We start from the raw sequence: 24,466 nt of genomic DNA on the forward strand, positions 1-24,466 counted from the left end.
GGCTATTCGAGGTCTTTTCTGGTTCCATATAAATTTTAAAATTATTTGTTCCATTTCTTTGAAAAAGATGGATGGTACTTTGATAGGAATTGCATTAAATATGTAGATTGCTTTAGGTAGCATAGACATTTTCACAATATTTATTCTTCCAATCCAGGAGCATGGAACATTTTTCCATTTCTTTGTGTCTTCCTCAATTTCTTTCATGAGTACTTTATAGTTTTCTGAGTATAGATTCTGTGCCTCTTTGGTTAGGTTTATTCCTAGGTATCTTATGGTTTTGGGTGCAGTTGTAAATGGGATGGACTCCTTAATTTCTCTTTCTTCTGTCTTGTTGTTGGTGTAGAGAAATGCAACTTATTTCTGTGCATTGATTTTATATCCTGACACTTAACTGAATTCCTGTACAAGTTTTAGCAGTTTTGGAGTGGAGTCTTTTGGGTTTTCCACATATAGTATCATATAATCTGCAAAGAGTGATAATTTGACTTCTTCTTTGCCGATTTGGATGCCTTTAATTTCCTTTTGTTGGCTGATTGCTGAGGCTAGGACTTCTAGTACTATGTTGAATAGCAGTGGTGATAATGGACATCCCTGCCGTGTTCCTGACCTTAGCAGAAAAGCTTTCAGTTTTTCTCCATTGAGAATGATATTTGCGGTGGGTTTCTCATAGATGGCTTTGATGATATTGAGGTATGTGCCCTCTATCCCTACACTTTGAAGAGTTTTGATCAGGAAGGGATGCTGTACTTTGTCATATGCTTTTTCAGCATCTATTGAGAGTATCATATGGTTCTTGTTCTTTCTTTTATTGATGTGTTGTATCACACTGACTGATTTGCGGATGTTGAACCAACCTTGCAGCCCTGGAATAAATCCCACTTGGTCATGGTGAATAATCCTTTTAATGTACTGTTGAATCCTATTGGCTAGTATTTTGGTGTGAATTTTCGCATCTGTGTTCATCAAGGATATTGGTCTATAGCTCTCTTTTTTGATGGGATCCTTGTCTGGTTTGGGGATCAAGGTGATGCTGGCCTCATAAAATGAGTTTGGAAGTTTTCCTTCCATTTCTATTTTTTGGAACAGTTTCAGGAGAATAGGAATTAGTTCTTTTTTAAATGTTTGGTAGAATTCCCCTGGGAAGCCGTCTGGCCCTGGGCTTTTGTTTGGAGATTTTTAATGACTGTTTCAATCTCCTTACTGGTTATGGGTCTGTTCAGGCTTTCTATTTCTTCCTGGTTCAGTTGTGGTAGTTTATATGTTTCTAGGAATGCATCCATTTCTTCCAGATTGTCAAATTTGTTGGCGTAGAGTTGCTCATATTATGTTCTTATAATAGTTTGTATTTCTTTGGTGTTAGTTGTGATCTCTCCTCTTTCATTCATGATTTTATTTATTTGGGTCCTTTCTCTTTTCTTTTTGATAAGTCGGGCCAGGGGTTTATCAATTTTATTAATTCTTTCAAAGAACCAGCTCCTAGTTTCGTTGATCTGCTCTATTGTTTTTTTGGTTTCTATTTCATTGATTTCTGCTCTGATCTTTATGATTTCTCTTCTCCTGCTGGGCTTAGGGTTTCTTTCTTTTTCTTTCTCCAGCTCCTTTAGGTGTAGGGTTAGGTTATGTACCTGAGACCTTTCTTGTTTCTTGAGAAAGGCTTGTACCGCTATATATTTTCCTCTCAGGACTGCCTTTGTTGTGTCCCACAGATTTTGAACCGTTGTATTTTCATTATCATTTGTTTCCATGATTTTTTTCAATTCTTCTTTAATTTCCTGGTTAACCCACTCATTCTTTAGAAGGATGCTGTTTAGTCTCCATGTATTTGGGTTCTTTCCAAACTTCCTCTTGTGGTTGAGTTCTAGCTTCAGAGCATTGTGGTCTGAAAATATGCAGGGAATGATCCCAATCTTTTGATACCGGTTGAGTCCTGATTTAGGACTGAGGATGTGATCTATTCTGGAGAATGTTCCATGTGCACTAGAGAAGATTGTGTATTCTGTTGTTTTGGGATGAAATGTTCTGAATATATCTGTGATGTCCATCTGGTCCAGTGTGTCGTTTAAGGCCTTTATTTCCTTGCTGATCTTTTGCTTGGATGATCTGTCCATTTCAGTGAGGGGAGTGTTAAAGTCCCCTACTATTATTGTATTATTGTTTTTGTGTTTCTTTGATTTTGTTATTAATTGGTTTATATAGTTGGCTGCTCCCACGTTGGGGGCATAGATATTTAAAATTGTTAGATCTTCTTGTTGGACAGACCCTTTGAGTATGATATAGTGTCCTTCCTCATCTCTTATTATAGTCTTTGGCTTAATATCTAATTGATCTGATATAAGGATTGCCACTCCTGCTTTCTTCTGATGTCCATTAGCATGGTATATTGTTTTCCACCCCCTCACTTTAAATCTGGAGGTGTCTTCCGGCTTAAAATGAGTTTCTTGGAGGCAACATATAGATGGATTTTGTTTTTTTTATCCATTCTGATACCCTGTGTCTTTTGACTGGGGCATTTAGCCCATTAACATCCAGGGTAACTATTGAGAGATATGAATTTAGTGCCATTGTATTGCCTATAAGGTGACTGTTACTGTATATTGTCTCTGTTCCTTACTGATCTACCACTTGTAGGCTCTCTCTTTGCTTAGAGGACCCCTTTCAATAAGGATAGTCTTTTTAATAAAATTTGTTGGTAAAAGTAGATAATCCATTGCAAAAGAATGAAATTGTATTTCTGTGGTGTCTGTTATATTGTTTTCTCTTCCTTTTCTCATTTTGCTTCTTTGAGTCTTCTCTCTTTTTTCTTAGTTTATGTTGTTAAAGCATTTCCAATTGAAATTTTTTTTAATTGGTCATTACTTTCAATATTAAATTATGGTTTACTCTGGTCCCTGTTTTATTTCTGGTCTTTCTTATTTCCTTCTTCTACTAAACTTCAGTTACATTTCTTTTTCTATTTTCTTGTGGTGTGATGTTTTTTCTTTAAAGATTTATTTATTTTGGAGAGAGAGCAAGCACAAACTAGGGGGAGGGGCAAAAGGATAAGCAGACTCACCACTAAGCACAGAACCCAATGCAGAGCTTGATGTGGGGCTCAATCCCAGGACCTGGATATGACCCGAGCCTAAGGCAGATGCTAACTGACTGAGCCACCGAGACACCCTATGAACTTTGTTTCTTATTATAAGCATTTATAGCATAACAAAATTAAAATTAAAAATAGGATTACAAAAAACAGAAAAGAACTTTGACTCTTATTTCGCACTAGTACAAAAATCAAGTCAGAATGCTTTAAAGACTTAAATGTAAGACTCAAATTATGAAACTCCTAGAAGAAAAATCTCATACACATTGGTATTGACAGTGGTTTAAAAAAAATTTCTTTAGAGTTTTTGGGTGGCTCAGTTGTTAAGCATCTGCCTTCGGCTCAGGTCATGATCCCAGAGTCCTTGGGCTCCTTGGTCCGCAGAAAGCCTGCTTCTCCTCCCACTCCCCTTGCTTGTATTTCCTCTATCACTGTGTCTCTCTCTGTCAAATAAAAAAAATCTTTAATAAAAAAGTTTTTTGACACCAAAAGCACAAAGAACAAGTGGGACTGCATCAAACTAAAAAGCTTCTGCACAGAAAAGAAAAAAAAAAAAAAATCAAACTGGAAAGGTAACCTGTAGAATGGGGGATAATATTTGTAAATCATATATCTGATAAGGGTTTAGTATCCAAAATACATAAGAAATTTAGATAGCTCAATACTAGAAAAAAAAATATGGCTTTTCAAAATTGGGCACAAGACCTGAACAGACATTTTTCCAAAGAAGATAGATAAAGGGTCAAGTACATGAAAAGGTGCTCAACATCATTAATTGTCAGGGAAATGCAAATCAAAACCATAAGGAAGTATCACTCCAGCCTGATTCAATGTCTCTTATCAAAAAGACAGGAGATAGCAAGTGTTGGCAAGAATGTGGAGAAAAGGAGACCCTTGTATACTCTTGGTGGTAATGTAAATACATTTAGCTACTTTGGAAAGCAGTATGTGGGTGCTTAAAAAACATAAAACTGATTCAACAATCCCACTTCTGAGTATATATCTAAAGGAAATGAAATCACTTTCTCAAAGGAATATCTGAACTTCCATGTTTACTGCAGCATTATTTACAATAGCCAAAACATGAAAACAATCTAAGTGCCTGTTGATAGATGAATAAAGAGAAAGTGATTATTTACATACATATAATCATATATATAATATAGTAAAATATTATTCAGCCATAAAAGGAAGGAAATCCTGCCATTGTGACAATATAGATGAAACTTGAGGGCATTATGCTAAGTGAAATAAGCCAGAGAAAGACAAATATTGTCTGATCTCACTAACTTGTGAAATCTAAACAAACCTATCCTGTAGTAAGAAAGAGTAGAGTGGTGTTTGCCAGAGGTGAGAATGTGGAGGAAATGGGTGCAAGTGATCAAATGTGGTCTTCCAATTATGAGATGAACAATCTAATGCATAGTGTGGTGAATAAGGTTTACAACACTATATTGTATACTTGAAGGTTGCTAAGAAAGTGGATCTTAAAAGTTCTCACCACACACACACACACACACACACACACACAAAATGGTGATCATGTGAAGTGATGAGTATGTTAACTAACCTTATTAATCATTTTGCATTATATATATATATGTCAAATCATTATGGTATAGTATAAACTTACATCATGTATGTTAATTATATCTCAAAGCTGGAAAAAAAAATAGAAGTAGAAGGGGGGGCAGTAGGAAAAAACCTTTTAACTATCTGCTTACATTAATTTCTTTAAACTCTAATGCAACTTCAGTGTGTGGATTACTTTAACAATTATTATTAAATTAAACATTTAATGAAATTTTGTATTAGATATTTAATTTCCATAATTTTCTGTTTTTTAACTGGTAGGATTAAAATAATTTACTCTAAAGCTTAAGAGTTTGTAAGAGATATTTAATGATTTTAAATAGATCACATCTTGTAGATTTTCTTCTGATATGCCTTAAAAATGTATTAATCAGTGTTGTCCATGAATCATTAATATGATTTTTAGTTAGACATAAAGATACTTCATAACTTACTATATTTGCATTGGTTTTCATTATAGGAATTATTCTTAATTCATTTACACAAGTTTTATGCTTATTTGTGAAATCATAATTATGCTAGCTATTATGGAGGAAACAGGCATTTAAGATGTGATCTCAGGTTTCCATAAACATCTTGACTTATTAAGAAGAGAAAGACCTCTCGGGAAGATGTCAGAGTAGGAGGATCCTAGGCATAGCTCATCCCACAGATACACATAGATAACACCCACATCACTGTAAATAATGCAGAAACAACCCAAGAACTGAAAAACGGACTCTTCACAGTTGGACTTAGAGAAGAGACCACATTCAAAGTGGTGGGAAGGGTGGAGACAGGGGTGGAAATGAGTTAACCCCTAAGACTGTCTATGGTGGGGAGAGACAACATAGGCATGGGGAGGAGGAAGGAGCAGAGCCCATACTAGGCACCATGGGCATGGGGGACCTGCACTGGGAAGATAATGCTCATAACATTTGGCTTTGGAAACCAGAGGGGCTTGACTTAGGAGTTCTTAGAGTCAGTGGAACTCAACATGTGGAACTTAAAAAAATCAGTGGGCTTGATTCTGGGAGAGACAGAGTGTGATAAAAAACTGAGTCCCACTCTAAGAGACAAACAGCCCTACTGAGATACAGTATATAAGCAGTAACAGTTTGGAAAATACCTGAGATTTACTTGCTAATCTCAGACCTTGTGGTGGAGGGCAGAGACATTTAGGGAACTTCTCCAGAGCAGGGGAGCGACTGGGAGTCATTCCAGACCTAGGAATAAGCTTAACCAAGGAGGAGAAAGAACTGTACTCTGTAAACTATAAAACACTGATGAAAGTAACTGAAGATGACACAAACAAATGGAAAGATAATCTATGCTCATGGATTGCAAGAACAAGTACTGTTAAAATGTTCATACTACCTAAAGTAATCTATAGATTTAATGCAGTCCCTATCAAAATATAAAAGGCATTTTTCATAGAACTATAACATAATCCTAAAATTTTCATGGTTCTACAAAAGAATCCAAATAGCCAAAGCAGTCTTGAAAAAGATTAACAAAACTGGAGGTATTACAGTCTCCAATTTCAAGATATACTACAATGCTCTAATAATCACAACAGTATAGTAATGGCACATAGATCAATAGAACAGCATAGAGAGCCCAGAAATAAGCCTACTACTACTATATGGTCAATAGATCTTTGATGAAGGAGACAAGAATGTTAAATGAGAAAAAATCCTTTTAAAAAATGGTGTTGGGGGACACCTGGGTGGCTCAGTGAGTTAAGCATCCATGTTCAGCTTGGGTCATGATCCCAGGGTCCAGGGAGCCCCAAGTCAGGCTCCCTGCTCAGTAAAGAACCTTTTTCTCCCCTCACCCTCTGCCACTGCCCCTGCTTGTGCTCTCTTTCTTTCTATCTGTCAAATAAATAAATCCTTTTTAAAAAAATGGCCTTGGGAAAACTGGACAGCAGCAACTTGCAAAAGAATGAAACTGGAGCACTTTGTTATACTACACACAAAAATAAACTCAAATGTATTAAGGACCTAAAAGTGAGACCTGAAATCACAGAAATCCTAGAACACAGCATAGGCGGTAATGTCTCTGACATTGTCTGTAGGAACATTTTTCTAGATATGTCTCCTGAGGGAAGGGAAACAAAAGCAAAAATAAACTACCTGCCTACATCAAAATAAAAAAGCTTCTGCACGCAAAGAAACAGTCATCAAAACTAGAAGAGAGCCTACTGAATAGAAGATATTTGTAAATGATGTAATTGGGTAAGGGATTAGTATCTAAAATATATAAATACTTACGCAACCCAACACCAAAAAAACAGATAATCCAGTTAAAAATTAGCCAAAGATGGGAGCAAACATTTCTTTAAAAACAACATCAGATCATGCACGCCTGGTTGGCTCAGTTGGTTAGGCAACTGCCTTCAGCTCAGGTCATGATGCCGGAGTCCCAGGTCAGTCCTGCATTGGGCGCCCAGCTCCACAGGGAGTCTGTTTCTCCCTCTGACCTTCTCCCCTCTCATGCTCTCTCTCACTGTCTCTCTCTTAAATAAATAAAATCTTAAAAAAAAGGAAGAAGACGACGATATCATATGGCCAAAATAAACATGAAAAATTGCTCAGCATCACTCATCATCAAGGAAATGTAAGTGAAAACCACAATGATATCACCTCATGCCTGTCAGAATGGCTGAAATTAAAAATGCAAGAGACAACAAGAGGTGCAGATGTGGAAAAAAAGGAACACTCGTGTACTGTTGCTGAGAATGCAAACTGGTACCACCACTGTGGATAACAGTATGAAGGTTCTTCAAAAGATTCAAAATAGAATTACCATATGACCTAGTAATTCCACTACTGGGTGTTTATCCAAAGAATATGAAAACACTAATTTGAAAAGATATATGCATCCCTATGTTTACTGTAACATTATTTTTAATAGCAAAAATATGAAAGCAATGCAAGGGTCCATCAATAGAGGAATGGATAGATAAGATGTAGTGTATATATACATATATACAATGTAATATTAGGCATAAAAAATAACAAAATCTTGCCATTTGCAAAAACATGGGTGGATCTAGGGAATATGATGCCAGGCGAAATAAGTCAGTCAGAGAAAGACAAGTACCATTTGTTCTCACTCATGTAGAATTTAAGAAACAAACCAAAAAAGAAAAAAATAGACTTAAATATAGAAAACAAATTGGTGGCCACCAGAAGAGTGGAAGGGATGGGCAAAATAGTTGAAGGGGGTTAAAGTGTACTTATGATAAGCACTGAGTAATATGTAGAATTGTTGAATCACTATATTATACACCTGGAACTAATATAACACTGTATGTTACTTATAGTGGAGTTTAAAAAAAAAAAAAGGCAGAATATAATCAAATGTGATAAGGTGGTCAGAGCAGTTGAATTCACTGTGAGTTAACCAGTAGGAGAGTAGGAGTAGGCTGCTTGGAGAGAGTAGGCCTGTTTACTTTAACTGCTTTTAATAGGATAGCATTCTGCTGATCAAAAATACTAAGCTAATCTGGGATCTTTGGTTGAATTTTTGACCAGAAATGCTATTCTTATTAAATTTAAGCATATTTGCTTAAGAATCTCAACCTCTAGAGACTCTAGCCTTAAGAGGGCAAAGGAATATGTGTTTATATATTTTTAAAAAAATAATTAGGATTTACATGTTTAGCATAGACACTTTAAATTATTTGTTTACCATGTACTTAGAATATTTTCAAGAAATATTTTCCTTGCTTTTCATGGGCATTTTAAAATTTCTTTTACTATGTACTGACATTTGTGATGCATTGTATATAGTGTTAAGAACTGCTTTCTTCATTGAAATCCTTTCATAAAAATTTATGTTTACTTGGCTTAATCAAATATAAGCAATATATCCAAGGAAATATTTGCTACTTTAATCTATTTCAAGTAATTGGATTATATTCAGTAATTTCTATAGCTATAACATTTTCAAAAAGGCATAAGTAGCTTTAATCATTCTGAAAAATAGAAAAAGTAGGGTCCCGTTTTTTGACCTGTAAAATGCTCATTTCCTAACTCCTTTAACCCTGTTTGCAGCTCTTGGTATTATTTTGTTCATCAGCTATTTCTCACTGAAATTTCTGCTGCCAGCTAGTGTTAAACAGGCTGCATATCAAACGATTTATCCTCTCTGTGCTCCACTTTCCAACAACAGTGGCATCTATCATTTTATTTAATTTCCCAGTAAACAACAAGGGAGTTATTTCTGATTCTCTTCAGCTCTCGACTTTTGATCATACTCAACTCTAAATTCTATTTCGCATTTTTCATTTACAGTGTCCATACCCGCTCCTTCCTGTTGTTATAGTGGTCAGTCTCTTTGTCCTCATTCTTATCTGTTGACTCTACAATAGGACAAATCTCCAAGCCAAATTCTGCTTTTTTTACATAAATGAGATTAATAAATTGAACTAATAATCCAACTTTAAAAATATTCTATAAAATATTTAAATATTTTAAATATTTTAAAATATTTTAAATTTTTAAAATATTTAAATATTTTAGAATATTTAAAATATTCTATAAAATATCTATAAAATAAAACTTCAGAGGTTGAAAATTTGTCCCATCAAGTCTCTGTTCTGTTACCTTGCCCATATCGACAACCAAGGATTTATTTTTACCCAACTTGCCCATTCTTGCACTTCTTTTTTTTTTTTTTAGAGAAAGGTTTATGGTTTTTTTTAACACACAAGTATGTAAGTAATTTATTTACATTTTAACATTTAATTATATATCTATGTGAAAGTATAAAATAGATAACATATTTATCTTTAAATTGATGCTTACAAATAAGATTTTCCTTTGTATTTCCATTATTTAAATGCTTAAATGTGTCAACTGTTAATTCTAATACTTTAATAAAGTAGGATTTTTAAATTTTTATTTTTTATAAACATATATTTTTATCCCCAGGGGTACAGGTCTGTGAATCGCCAGGTTTACACACTTCACAGCACTCACTATAGCACATACCCTCCCCAATGTCCATAACCTCACCCCCTTCTCCCAATCCCCCTCCCCCCAGCAAACTTCAGTTTGTTTTGTGAGATTAAGAGTCACTTATGGTTTGTCCGATCTTGCACTTCTGTTTACCATTTTCGCCCCAGATATATCACACTTGTAGAAGTGGCTTTGATATAGTCCACATCCTTAAATAATTGTATCTAGCAAATGTACAGAATTCTTTGGTTTAACTGTGCTGCCTATGAACTCATTTGATACAGTAGGTTTATAATTCCCATCATCAGTGTTTTACATTTGGAGAAAGTGAAATTCACAAAATAAGTAACACTTCAGATACAGGCCAAAATTAATCCTGAGGCTATAAATATGTTTATAATTTTTTTTAATTTTAAAATGTGCCTTTATTTCAGTTTGATTTTAAAAACAAATACAGGTTAAAAATCTAACACTATTGCTGTTAATTTTAATTGTTATACTTCAAATGATATTAAATTGTGATAGGTGAATGTGTCTTTCTAGTAATTTCAAGACAATAATTTGATTGCATGATTTCACAGCAGAAAATCATTATAGTGCTTTGATTTCCTGACTATGGGGACATAAATACAGAAAGAATTCAGATTATTTGCTATTATACAAGCACTGATTACCAAAATGTATCTGGTACATTTTCATGTGGGCTAGAAAGTCAGTATTAAGATATCCAACTATTTTCTATTCCTTGTTATCACTTGGATAAATTTATCAAATATATCCTAATCATATTTCACATGTTGCCTTTGGTATTATATTTGTATACTAATCAATATTATATTGTACTTATCGTTATGCCATATATGCATTGTGTTGTATTTATATAATATTTTGGAGAATTGTAAAGACTCAGAAGACCAGGTCTGAATTTTTAAGAAATTATTCAGAACTCTCGTAATACTAAAAACTATAAGGAAACATAATTTAAGTCAAGCCTATGTTTCTCACATCAGGTTATTTTTAAAATGCATTTTTTCTTATTATAAGACAAGTATATATTTATCATAAGTTTACAGAGACATTGAAACACAAAAAGAAGAAACTAAAACTACCTATAGTCTCTGTTCAGATAAAACCACCAAATTATGGTTTTACTGTTGTTTTTCCCAAAAAATAAAGCAGTATCTGCCACACAGTGGGTCTTAATAAATATGAGAAAATTAATAAATGAGTAATTAGTGTATGAATGGTGGATTGTAGTTAAACTCTAACAATTGGTTTTTCTTTTTACTTTTTGTAATCCAAGTGCCCCACTTAAGCCTTGATTGTCAAAGTGTCTACTTCAAAGATGGCTATTTCCAATAAACATACTGTTAGCCACAGTAGACTAGGTAAAGGTCCCAGCCACCTCCCCTGGCTGAAGCTTTTTTGTTTTAGAGATGTTGTTTGATTTTAATTACTGACGATTTGGGCCACTTGTTTTTTCTCTCCCCAAGGTTTTAATTCCCAATCTTATTTTTTAAACTGACCATTTTTTAAATTGACTTATTTTTTAAATTTTAAAGAGTGAGCCCACTAAACCCTAGGCTTCCACCCTCAACTCCAATAAAAGCAGAACCCCAGCATTGTGATTGCTAGTGCTCTCTCTTTCACTCTCTACCTATGATTTCACTGTGTGACCCCCAGGTGTGCTGTATACTTTACAGGTCTTATAAACAATAAACTTTTTTTTAGAGGATTTTATTTATTTATTTGGGAGAGAGAGAGTGATAAAGAGCATGAGAGTGGAGAATATCAGAGGGAGAAACAGACTCCCTGTGGAGCTGGGAGCCCAATGCAGGACTCGATCCTGGGACTCTGGGATCATGACTTGAGCCCAAGGCAGTTGCTTAAGGAACTGAGCCACCCTGGTACCCCTAAACAATAAACTTTTAATTTTTCAAAGTCTCCTGATGGCTCTTGCTGAAGGGCATCTTGCAGTCATGAGAACCACAACATTGGTTATTGAGAGGCTGACACCAGCACAAAATATTGATATACACCCATATGAATTTTTATTTTTTTTAATTAAAAAATATTTTATTTATTTATTTGAGAGAGATCACAAGTAGGCAGAGAGGCAGGCAGAAAGAGAGGAGGGGAGGGGAAGCAGGTTCCCCGCTGAGCAGAGAGCCTGAGGTGGGGCTTGATTCCAGGACCCTGGGATCACGACCTGAGTTGAAGGCAGAGGCTCTAACCCACTGAGCCACCCAGCCACCTCCCCTATGAATTTTTAAAACAAAACTAAGATCATAGAGTAAACATTGCTTTTAACCTTTTTTCCCACTTACTGAGATATCTCTAGCAATTACACAATTCAGTATTCTAGTACCTTTCAAATTATTAAATGATTTAAGTAGTTTAAGTATCATTTTAAGACCCACATCATATGAAAAGAGGTCACTTTAACATTTTTTGAATTATCACACCATGCCTGTCATTGATATTGCCCTGCTTCCAATCTCTACTGGATCCCTACAGGTTCAGACTGCTCCACAGTCAGAGGCAATCCATCCTTCCATCATCGTTTCTTGACTTTATTCTCTGACCTCACATCAATTTCCTCCTAAGAAACGATTTACCATTTCCCAGCAACTCTGAGCTCTTTCAGTGTTAGAGCCTTACCACACACTTTTCCTTCTGTCACGAATGCTAGTCTTAGCTTCTCCTTCCTGAGAATACACACGCAGCCTTCCAAATCCAAATCTAAGATTTCACTCCTGGATCCTTTGTCACAGTGACCTTCAGGAGTCAGCACAAATTACATAGAGTAAGTCACCTAACAGAAATGGAGAGACCTCACATTTTGAGTCAATTCAGAAAGAAAAAACGGAAAATTTTGATTTGCAGAGGCAGTCAAAACTCTGGACAAAATAATTGCCCTGTTGTCCCATTAATAAGAATAAGTCATCTGAGTCAAGTACATTCTTTTCTTCTTCTTAGGAAACAGTGGCATTTAATTCTTCTCTTCTGAGACCCCGTGTGATTGGAGAATGGATTGGTCGAGAAGAGAATGATGCTGACCCACTGGCTGCTGAAATGCTCCAGCCCCCAGTTCCAAGAAGTAAAAATGAACAATGGGAAAATGAAGATAATAGCTGTAGCCCTGCAGGAAGGTGAGATGAAATGCCTTCTTAGATTCTGAGTATTGTTGATTGTTAAAAGCGAATGGGAAAATAAATCCAAGGATGTGATTTTGATGAAATAACTTAACAATTTTATATAGGAAATTATGTTGGGTTCCACATAAGTTGGAAATTAATTTCTCTGTTTTAAAATTAAAATTTTGCAGATTTGCTTTTAGATTTTGGTCTTAATTTTTTCTTTTTATCTAAGAAAATCACCATCTCTTTGCTACTAAAACCAAATAGAGAAATAATTTCAAAGACATAGGCTGTCATTCAAGACCCACTATAATGCTGGGCAGGGAGTGGCTGACTATTAAGAATTGGAGATGAAGGGCCTCTCCTTTACCAGAGAGATGCAGCTGATCAACAAGAAGAAAACTATTAAATGTATTATAGACCAAATGAAGCAGAATTAATGGAGAATATGAGAGAACCTTGGTTTAGAATCGTTTACATTTAGAGTTGGTAACTATGATTGAACATTATTCTTTTCATATTCTATATTTAATTATTATTTGTGAATTTGAAAGCCCATATTTCACTTACTCAGTCTTATGACGCTCAAAACAGTGGTAGGAGATGTTGATAGAAGTGAAGCAGTTTTGAAATGTCCAGATCATATTTATTAGAAAAAAGTATATTCAGGACAACCTTTTTCTTGTTTTGTAATACCAATTGCAGTAAGTAAAATCCCAAAATGAAAACTTCCACAAGAAGTTGGAATAAAAAAGCATATGGAAGCATGGCTTACACAAGCCTGAGAAAATAGATTTAAATGCTTGTGAACTGAATGTGAGAGCACCACAACTTTTGTTGGGTGCTATTAGCTGATCACCACAGAAAAGTTTTTCCTATGCATAGCATAGCCAGAGTAACTTTGTATTTCCTACATTAAATTTAGCAGCAACCAGTAACTATTCTTTCTCAAAGAGAAAATTGTATTTTCTACAATGTAATAGCTTTCAGGGTTTTTTTTCTTTTTACTTTGACTTATCACTTGGCTAGAAGGAAGGAAATTCAGAATACTCATTAATGTGCTTCAGGCATATAGAAAATTGATTCTATTTCCATTGAGAAATAACTTTTAAATTATTTAAATAGTTGAAGTGTCCTGTGTAAGGAGAAGAAAACCATTTTAAAAAATCCATTTACCTTCTTTTGTGAAATGCCAGATCAATTTCACCTGTCAATGAGGGTAATTTTATTTTTAATACCAGACTTATGAAACCCACTAGACCTTTATCTTAAGTCATTGCCAGATCTTTAATGTAAAGTAGAGAAATGTCAACTTTCATTTTGCTTTCATTTAGTCATAATAATAATCGGAGCTATTTATTGCAAATGTTAGTGCTTCTATTTTCTTCCTGGCTTCAGTGATCTCTGATTCCCTCCTGAATACCCAATAAAGGGGAATATTTCCTTCAGTGTAAGTCAAATCCCTTTCCCAGAAAACTCAATCTATGAAGATCTCTCTCAAGTATTTGCTATGAAAAATTTTTCTTAATGTTACTGTTCTCTATCTTTAAATGATGAATTGAGGTATTCTCTATGAAATGAAGACAGATGAAATCCCACCCCGATGCCCCATCAAAACAGAAAGAATGCATGCATACTTGAACTTAGTTTAAAGAATAGCAATAAACTATGGGTTAGACACTGTATCTCTCCCATCTTCTAATATCAAACAGGATTCTGAATTTATAGCAGGAACTCACATAGCAATAGATTTGATTTGGATGAATAAAAATGGATTGGGAGAAATTCTTTAATGACTTTAGACGTTATAACTCGAGCATTAGCTTTTGCCTCTAAATAGTAATGAACTTGTAGTATAGCAATCTTAAACATTAACAGGCTAAGTGGTATTCCAGGCTTCAGAAGGAGAATTAATTTTCAAGGTGACTTCTTCCATTTTTCTCTCCCCTACTGGGCCTGGAACATTGTCATTACCAACAGACATCTGTTATATGAGTGAAGGAGGCACATGGAAGGCTGTGAGTAGACATCTGCTAAATAAAGCTTATTTATAAGAAGGGTTGTTTATAGTCTATCCTAACTTTTTGCCCTTTCCTATCACAATGTTGTTAAATGCTCGAGTCTCATTTGAATGGCTTATTAACAACACTCCATCTTTAGTACAGAGCCAACTTTTCTCCTTAGGTCCTGCATATGGAACATTGTATAAAGAGGGTCAGCAACTTTAGAACACAAAGCTGTCACCTGAAGGGTTAAGTGCTAGTTAAAAAAGAAAGCGGTTATGAGGGCAATATGGAGAAACTAATAGGATATGAGAAGTGACTGACATGGGGTCCTTGACCACTCTGTAGTCTCTGGATGGACCCAAGAGATCTGTGGATCTCTTGAAATTAACTTATGTGGACAAGGTTCTGTGCACATGGGCATTTTCCCAACACATTCTTCTTAGATTTTCCATAAGGTTCTATTAAGTAAAATTAAAGGATCTAAGCAAGAAAAAGAATGGGGATTTATAAAAGAAAAAGGTGAATACATTGGGGAATGATTGAAGGCTTTTTAATACTACCAATTGGCATGAATTGCAATGGCTTATCTAGCCATTTAATGGGAATGGGAAATCTATGTGTTTATTGCACATTTAGAGATATTAAAAATAATCATACATTGATAATGTAAATGTAAATAAAAAATGAGTGTAATAGATCTATATAATTCTGTTTGAAGCCATATTTTTCTATTTTAAGCTATCTTAATTAAAGTTTCCAAAGCTGGGTAATGGATTTCCTAAAATTACTAGCTAAATTCTAATGTGAGTTTGTAAATAGGCTTATCAAGCCTTGAAAGCCTAATGAAGCTCCTCTGAGCTTAACTACTTTATTAAAGCAAGAATAATATTAATAAATATTATAGATCTGGTGAATTGGCTTTATTTGTTCAGTGAGCATTGTTATTAGACGGTAAATATGCCATAAAATGAATAGAAAATCTTATAATTTAGAAATATGTATTAAATATTAAAATAAAAGCTAAATTCACTTTCCACTAAGCAGTGTTTCTTTTTATTAAAGCTCCTAATTGCTTCTCATGTATCTGTTAACAGAGCCTAGAAATGTTCCCCTTTTTTTAGAGCTTCCTCAATTGGCAGGAAGAGACAAATGATAAACAAGTAAATATACAAACATATACCATAAATTCAAGTAGTGATTAGTGGCAAGATGGAAAATAAACCAGAATAAAAAGGAAGAAAATTAATAAGGGGCACTATTTTACATAAGAAGTCCACAAACAACCTTAATATTGTCAGATTTTGGCTATTGTGGACATGATAGAAAATATGTAATACATTTCAGAGACTGAATTAAGCTTAGTATTTTAGGGATATTCTAACTTGTAAATTTTAAGGAGAGAGAATATTGATTAATCAAAAATTAATCTGTCAAAGGAATAAAAAAAACAGAGGCCTTAAAAATATCTAAAACATGCAAAGAATGTACCTTATGACTACACATTTCTTTTTTAGAGCCAAAAAAGTATGTAACTAAATCATGCATTTATTTCAGAAGGTTGATGAGGTCATTTTGATTTGTTCAAAATTTGTTCTTTCTCATTTATTCATTTATTTCTTTAGGAGATACATATCCTAATTCAAGTTATTTTATGAAAATATTGCTAATTACCTATGGACTTACAGACTCATAGGTGATTTCTTATGAGACCAGCAACATTTTGAACTTACTGTCTAGGACTCATGGCCTAACACTATCTTCATGACCAAACCATGTATTTTAATGAGATTCAGGAAAATACTTCCTGCAAGCTTTATGAAATTATCATGCTCATTGTTGGCTTTTGAATAGGAGTTATGCATCTATAATATACCATTTCTTCCTTATCTTCAATATTCCAATCTACATAGTTTCCCTTTTTTCTTTTTCACTACCAATATATTTTCCCTCAGTTTTCATATCTGTCAAGTAAGACTCATATACATATTCTTAAATTAATTCTTACTTTATTTAGTGTGTTTAAAAAATGGAGTTCAGAAAGAAAAAGTGAATTTGTGCTAGATACTGGGTGAGACCAATATGAAAAAGAACATCCTAGATTCAAAGAAACTCTTTAGGATCTCCCTTCAACAACCTGGGCCCATCAGGAGGGGGAGGAAGGTGCTGCCTGGAGAGATAAGCTGAGGGAGAGGAGTGGCCACATTAAACCATCCTTTTCCATCTGATCTGGTTTAGAATTTAACTTTTGAACCAAAGTAAAATGACGTCCTAGATTGTGTAATTACTACATTGAAGTATTAACTGCTTTTCTTTCTCATAAGGCACCTAACCTCTCCCCATCCCACTCACCACTCGTCTGCAGTAAAAGCCTTGCTTCCCTGAGGCAGGGTGCGATTTTCTCTCTAATGTTGTGTTTTCACTTCTACAATCTATAGGTAATGGAGTTGGAATAGAGGAAGGTGTCATCCTTGCTCCCCTTTCCTGCTTGTAGACCTTGCTGTCTCCTTATTGTGAATTTCATGTTTTATCCATGGCAGTCTTCCACCACTTCTTGTAGCAATAATTTGTCAGTTCCCAGGTCATTCCCTTTTTCCTAAATATGCAAGCATCTGGCTCAACTGTCACTTTCCCCTGCACCCTTCCTATCTTGATGAAGTTAATAACCACATTAATGATTTCTCCCCACCTAGCGTCTTCTTCCTTTGCCTACTCTTCACTACTGATCTTGAATTCCACCCTACTTCACCTATTCCCTCTGTTATATCTAGGCCTCATTATTATTAACTGCAAACTCTAGTGTCAGTTTCTATGTATTTCACTTTTTGACTACACCTTCTGTCTTTCTAGTTCATTCCCTCTGGTACCCAGCTTTAACTAGGACCCAAATATACTGGTTCTACTGAGTTTTTCTTGCCACTCATGTAGGTTTTTTATTTATTTATTTATTTATTTATTTATTTATTTATTTGCTGTCACAAATAGTTTGTTCTTTTATTTTATTTATTTTTTCTTTTTAAATTTTTAATTTCTTTTCAGCGTAACAGTATTCATTGTTTTTGCACCCCTCCCAGTGCTCCATGTAATCTGTGCCCTCCCTACTACCCACCACCTGGTTCCCTCAACCTCTGACCCCCCTCCCCTTCAAAACCCTCAGGTTCTTTTTCAGAGTCCATAGTCTCTCATGGTTCACCTCCCCTTCCAATTTCCCTCAGGAGAAGGGAGTTGAGGGAAATTGGAAGGGAGTAGTTTTTATTTTTGATTCATTATTTTGATCTACTTATTGACTATATCCTGATTCCCTTACCTCTTTTGTCCTTTGTTTTCCTTGTGTGGTAAAACTACCTTATTTAAATCTAACTCTTTGTCTGTTCTGTGGCTGAACTGGCATGCACTTCTTCAAGTGGAGAACACTTGGCTACACTGACTGGTATCATTGTGAATTCATGACCACCAAGAAGTCATTGGTCCTGCCCGAAGACACTCTGCATTCACCTAGTCTGTTCACATGTCCATGCTCCTCAATGATGATTGCATGCCTTTTCTTGTCTCCACAAATCTCCAGCACTTCTCCTCAATCTTCATATTCAACTGATGACCCTTACAGGACTATAATTGTCATAGTCACTCTGGAACACAGTCTGGGATTTTTATATAAAACTAGCCATGCAAATACCATATGGCCCAACAGTTGTACTAACCATGCAAATACCATATGACCCAACAGTTGTACTCTTGGGCACTTTTCTCAAATAAATGAAAACTTAGTTCACACAAAAGCATGTATATGAATGTTCATAGCAAGTCCATCAAAATAGCCAAAAACCTTAATCCAAGAATCCTTTAAATTTGAATGGTTAGATAAACTGAAGTATATCCGTGCAATGGGATACTACATAGGAAAGAAAAGGAATGGACTATTGATACATGTAACAGCATGAATGAATCTCCAGGGATTTAAATTGCCTGAAAAAAGCCAGTCTTAAACTTGTATGATCCCATTTATATAATATTCTTTTTTTTAAAGATTTTACTTATTTATTTGACAGAGAGAGACACAGAAAGAGAGGGAACATAAGCAGAGGCAGTGGGAGAGGGAGTCAGGCTTCCCACTGCAGGGAGCGTGATGTGGGGCTCAATCCCATGACCCTGGGATCATGACCTGAGCCTAAGGCATACGCTTAATGACTGAGTTACCAAGGTGCTCCTATATTATTCTTGAAATGATAAAATTAAAAGAATGGAGAACGGACTAGTGGTTTCCAAGGATTACAGACAGGGAAGAAGGCATATGGAGGAAAGCAGGAGTGGTTAGAAAAGAGTCTTGTGGTGTTTGAAATGGTCTGTATCTTGATTCTGATGGTCGGTATATGATACACAAAGCTACACAAGTACTAAAGTTATCTAGAACTAAATACACACAGGCATACACATACAAATGAGTACAGTTAAAATGGGAAATCTGAATGAGATTGGAAAATCATATCATTGTCAGGAACCTGGTTATAATATTGTACTCTAGTTTTATAAGATAATGTTATTGATGGAAACAGTGTAAAGAAAGAGTACATAGGATCTCTCTTTATCATTTCTTAGAACTACATGTAAATCTGTAATTATTTCAAAGCCAAAAAAATCAATTAAAAACATTAGTGAACTGTTGAAAACACCTTGAGATTTTGACAGTCAACTTCCCCCAACAATCTTTCAACAACGAACGTTAGTATCAATTGGTGATTCTAGCCTGAAGAGTTAAACTATGTTGGTGGTTGCAAAATGGTGGTTTTCTGAATCTGTCATTTCTTCTACATTTATTAACCAGCATTAGTGTGGAAAAATAAAAGCTTTTTCTCCATCCCTATTTCCCCTGACCTTCTCTAACATATTCACCCTAATTTGGAGGTGAACAGGGAGGTGGGGCTGATTGATCTTTGCTCACTGGTGACATGCAATGTCATTTTGCTCTTTCCATTCCCTACTTTGACAGTGTTGAACCTGGTACTTCTATTAAGACAGCTTGAAATATTCTGATCTGTGCCCTGAAATTTATCTGGTTGGTTCTTTATTTTTGTTTTTTGTCAAGCTTCCTCAGCGTTTTGTCCTGGAGGCAGTGGGGACAATGCATTTAACCTATTTGCCTTATGGTTCTTTACCTTTAGAAAGTGTTATCTTTCCATCCTGCTTGGGGAAGACTTCCTCTACATATCATGTGTTTTTCATTTTATGGGGTGACATTTGGCATTTCCTTTCTTTGGGCAATAACAGGAAAAGAAATTGAATTACAGAGAAGAGAAGAACTTAGGGACAGTTTTTGAAACTCTATGTGTTTGCTGTTTGTACTTGTAAGTTGTCTGGTCCGACACTGTCTTGAGAAGTTGGAGGAGAGGGAACCATGAAAGGCAACATTTACCCAAAGGATCCCAGCTTTATCACCAAGAAACTCTTCCAAATTTACAGACTCTCTAGACTGGAAGAAACTGAGAAACATTTAATTGCCAGTTCTGTATCCATCCTTTCTTTTACCTCATCCTACCCCAAGATCTAGGCAGCATGATAGGACAATGAGGAAATTTACTTTAATCATAGAAATTAAAATTTTTTGTTGTGTGGGTGGCTCAGTTGTTAAATGGCAGGCTCTTGATTTCAGCTCAGGTCATGATCTTCTGGACGGAGCCCCGAGTCATGCTCCGTGCTCAGTGGGGAATGTGCTTGAGGATTCTCTCTCTGTCTCTCCCCCTACTCGTGCTCTCTCTCTCTTTCAAACAAATAAATAAATCTTAAAAAAAAAAAAAAAAGAAATTAAAATTGTCATTTAAAATAATCTTGTCTGTGGTGCCTGGGTGGCTCAGTTGGTTAAGTGTCTACCTTTGACTCAAGTCATGATCTTGGTGTCCCGGGATAAACCCCAACATTTGGCTCCCTGCTAAGCAGGAAGTCTGCTTCTCCTTCTCCCTCTGCCCCTCCACACTGCTTGTGTTCTCTCTGTCTCTCAAATAAATAAACTTTTAAAAAAATAATCTTGTCATAGTATGTTAAAATAGCTATCCCATTACATTTGTTTGTAAGTCAAGGAATTTCATATAAAAATCTGGATTTTCTGCCTCCTCTTTAAAAAAAATCAGAAAAATTCTTTAACAGTGGGCTCTCATTATGACTTGGTGACAATTGGTAGGAGCTGAGTAGCACCTCCTCCCTTAAGTGGGGCAGAGTTTCAGTTTGCCATATTTCTTACCTATACTTACTTGTGAGATGGTCAATGAGGTACCAAAGGATGTCTAGGAAGGAAGACCGTCTGTATTTCCCTTATCCTTAGGGAAGATATTGCTAATATGACTATAATTTTACATAGTGAAATTAATCAAATGAAAATTTAGTTTTAGATTATTTCATTTATCAGAGCTAATTAATAGAGTTGTCATCATTGAAAACTAACATTTAAATATTTCTTCAGCTTAAAGGTGGAGCCCAAGACTAAAGGATTAAAACAGCAGCAACAGCAACATAAGAAACTTCTGGCAGCAATGCTCTCTCAAGATTCTTTTGAGTCTCTCCACAGCCCTACCCCATCTGTAACAGAAGAAGATATTGATAATGAAGATGATGCAATGGAATTGCTGGGTAATTTTAAAAATTAATAATTTCTCTTTTTCTTCTTCTCTGGCATTGTAAAAATGTGTAGTGATTAAGAGATTTTAAAGTTTTTGAATAGTTTTGTCTTAGGGGAAAGAAATCATTTAACATATACTCTATACATTAGCCTTTCACAAAGTTGCATGTAAGAACTAACTTGAAATCACCTAAGCATGTGAAGTATTTATTAGACTGTATTTTGTGCTTTGTATATGCAGCACTTTACCTTCTGACTCCTTACTCAACCTTTATTCCATGTGCAATTGTGATAAAAATTCAAGTCTGTCTGCTTTATTCTCTGATTATGGTTGCCTTGATCACATCTTTTGTCTATAAAATATATCCAAAATACGTATTTCAGCCCTCACCCCAAGATGTTCCCCTATTGCTTCAAGGATGTTTTAGAAAAATACAGTAAAATTTAGATAACAGTTAGTAAATTAGTGTTTTATGTCTTCCATAAGTTAGAGGAGAGTTTGCAAGATTTCAGGGTTTTCATAAGCTTGTTACTTTCATGAAAACCCTGTTGTATAGGTAGGGAACCCTTTATATCTTAAGTAAAGTAAATGTGTGTTTTTATTTAACCTTAAATCTTTGGTTAGTACTTTTTTTAAAATTGAACTTTCCTTTTATTCTAAGTCACTAAAACAATTTCTAAATACTTTTTAATCATGTACTAAAGGGTATAAATAATGTAATCATATGAAAGCTACAAGTAAGTTTAACATAGAATAAGGAGTCCCAGAAAATAAATAATGTAATCATTTGAGAGCTGCAAATAAGTTTAACATAGAATAAGGAGTCCCAGAAATATATAGACATTTAAACTTTTTTTTCCTAAACCAGCTTCCTGGGTTATAAGTGTTTATGGAAGTAAAATGTTATCATGATAAAAAATGGTATAGGTCTCCTTGCATAGACCTACAAAGATGTTATTTACTCAGTGATGGCAAGGTCACTGATGTTTCCTGATGTTTTAATACTGGTTTTTTTTTTTTTTTTAAAGAACAACGAAGTCTGGGTGTTTTATGTTTTGTTGGTTTTTTTTTTTTTTTTTAAACAAATCTCATCTCCCCACCTCCAAATCATTGATGTGGGAGATGTGCCTGATGTTGTGGTATCCTCATTCAGCTTCAACTCAGACAGTGTTTACCAAGCACTTACCATGTGCTAAGCACTGAGCTCAGTCCTAGGGACATAAAAAATAAAATAATCATAGATCCTGTTTACAGGAACTTTACATTTCTAGTGTTTGAAATAAAAATGTAAATACATAGTAGTTTTTGCTACAGGTGCTAATTTGATTAAGCACAAAGTTTAATGTAGGGATAACACCTAATGTGGAGGTAGGGGATGGTGACCAGGGAATGTTTCATAGAGAAACCAACTGCAGTGGTGGAGGACAAGTAGATGGAGTTACAGCAGGCAGGGTATGGTCATTACCCTCGTAGGTTTGCACTTTGTAAGAATAGCCTCTTTTGCTATTGTGCTCTGTAACAGTGCCTGTAAATTGTTCCTTTGCTTTGGTCAGTAACAGTGAAGGGGGCAAGACTTAAATTGTGACTGTCAATGGAAGGGCCAAGAGGTTGTCCATATAACATCAAGGTTAGCTTTTTGGTACATCGACACTGGGTTGTGCCGATAGTATTCTCTCTCTCCTTTCCTTTACATGACAGCTCTTGGTCAGTTGATATCCCCAGGAAGGCAGTTATACTTAACTTGCAAAGATAATCTTTGAAAAAATCCAGGCATGTTCCAAATCACTTTGGATTTCCTGATAGCCTCAGGAGTATCTCGACAGGGTGCGGGAAATCATAAACTTCAGTGATACTGAGGAGTCCTTTACAGAAACCCAAGTGTCAGTCAGTGCTGGTACCCTCCAGATCTCAGCTCCTCTGAAGTTTCTAGTCTCCCAAGTTGAAGACCAGACAGGTTTTGGAGACTATTTAATTTGGACAGTTAATAGCTGGTCCTCAGGTTTTTTTGTTTGTTTGTTTTTGGGATTTTTTTTTTTTTTTCATTTAGACATTTTAGTCTGTGGTCTGAGCAAATTTAAGAATGAGAAATATTTGAAAGTTTGGACTTTCTCCATGTAACTACATTATCTCAGCATAGGCTGCAGTAGTATACTAATGCTGGTCCCTAGATCATGAGATTGCTCTGCCATGACATGGAATGTTCCAAGTCCACTGGGCTATCCTCTAAAATAATGCCATATGCAGCCCTGTTGCCTAGTTTTCTCAGTGAACAAAGGTCATATAGAAGAAAATTGTGTCCAAAAGACTGTTTTGCCTAGTTCACTAATTATGTAAAATGGTACTTGAATGTGAAATATGTCTTTAAGACCCAAGTATTCCTATCCATTCAATTATTTAGAAAATAAATATTTAAAATATAAGCTCAGTTTTCTTCAAAAGTAGTATATATAAATTCATGATTTAAAATTTTACTTATGCTTTTATCTAAGAGGATGATTAATCTCTTACATGAAATCAAACAGATTTATGTGACAAATTTCAGTTAATATAAAAGTCAAAACTTTTTCAGTCAAGATGTAGTAATGGATGAATGATTATTATGGATGAGTATGGATATAAAATAAAATGATTATTAAGTTATTCAGTTTTAAGATCTGACATCTTCAGTAGCCATCTATGTCTCTATTAATATTTCAGTAGATTTCAATCCCTAACTAATCAATTGATGTTATATTGCCAAATCAATTTAGAAACTGATGTCTACTTTTCCAGCTCTTTCAATATTAGATTTCAATCATATTGTTTATTATTAAAGAATTTTAAGTCCAAGTTTTTTGAAGCCTGGTCCCAGAGAAACATACATGATTGTACATATTTGAGGAAAATACAAATGCTAAGTTCCTGAAAATTTATTTGAAATCAAATTTTAGTATGTAGAACCATTGTAAAAGATGAGAGACATCTGGTATTTAAAATATCTTTTGCAAATCTGCAACATTGTGTAGAATAAGTTTGCTATAACTTATATGTGTTTTCAGTGTATAACTTGTCTGTATGAGGTATAACTGATTGAAAAATTTATTATGTC

At 34.9% G+C, this 24,466-nt stretch overlaps 1 protein-coding gene across 1 annotated transcript in view; it reads left to right on the forward strand.

Annotated features, from left to right (window-relative positions):
- The window catches only part of C16H8orf34 (chromosome 16 C8orf34 homolog), a 386,725-nt gene that overhangs the window by 126,953 nt on the left and 235,306 nt on the right, over positions 1–24,466 (forward strand). Inside the window, exons 6-7 of the mRNA XM_032316157.1 lie at positions 12,607–12,779; positions 21,222–21,388. Coding sequence (XP_032172048.1) covers positions 12,607–12,779; positions 21,222–21,388 — 340 coding nt within the window. The remainder of the gene's footprint in view (positions 1–12,606; positions 12,780–21,221; positions 21,389–24,466) is intronic.

Source organism: Mustela erminea, chromosome 16 (assembly GCF_009829155.1).
Source record: "Mustela erminea isolate mMusErm1 chromosome 16, mMusErm1.Pri, whole genome shotgun sequence".
Lineage (NCBI taxonomy): Eukaryota > Metazoa > Chordata > Mammalia > Carnivora > Mustelidae > Mustela > Mustela erminea.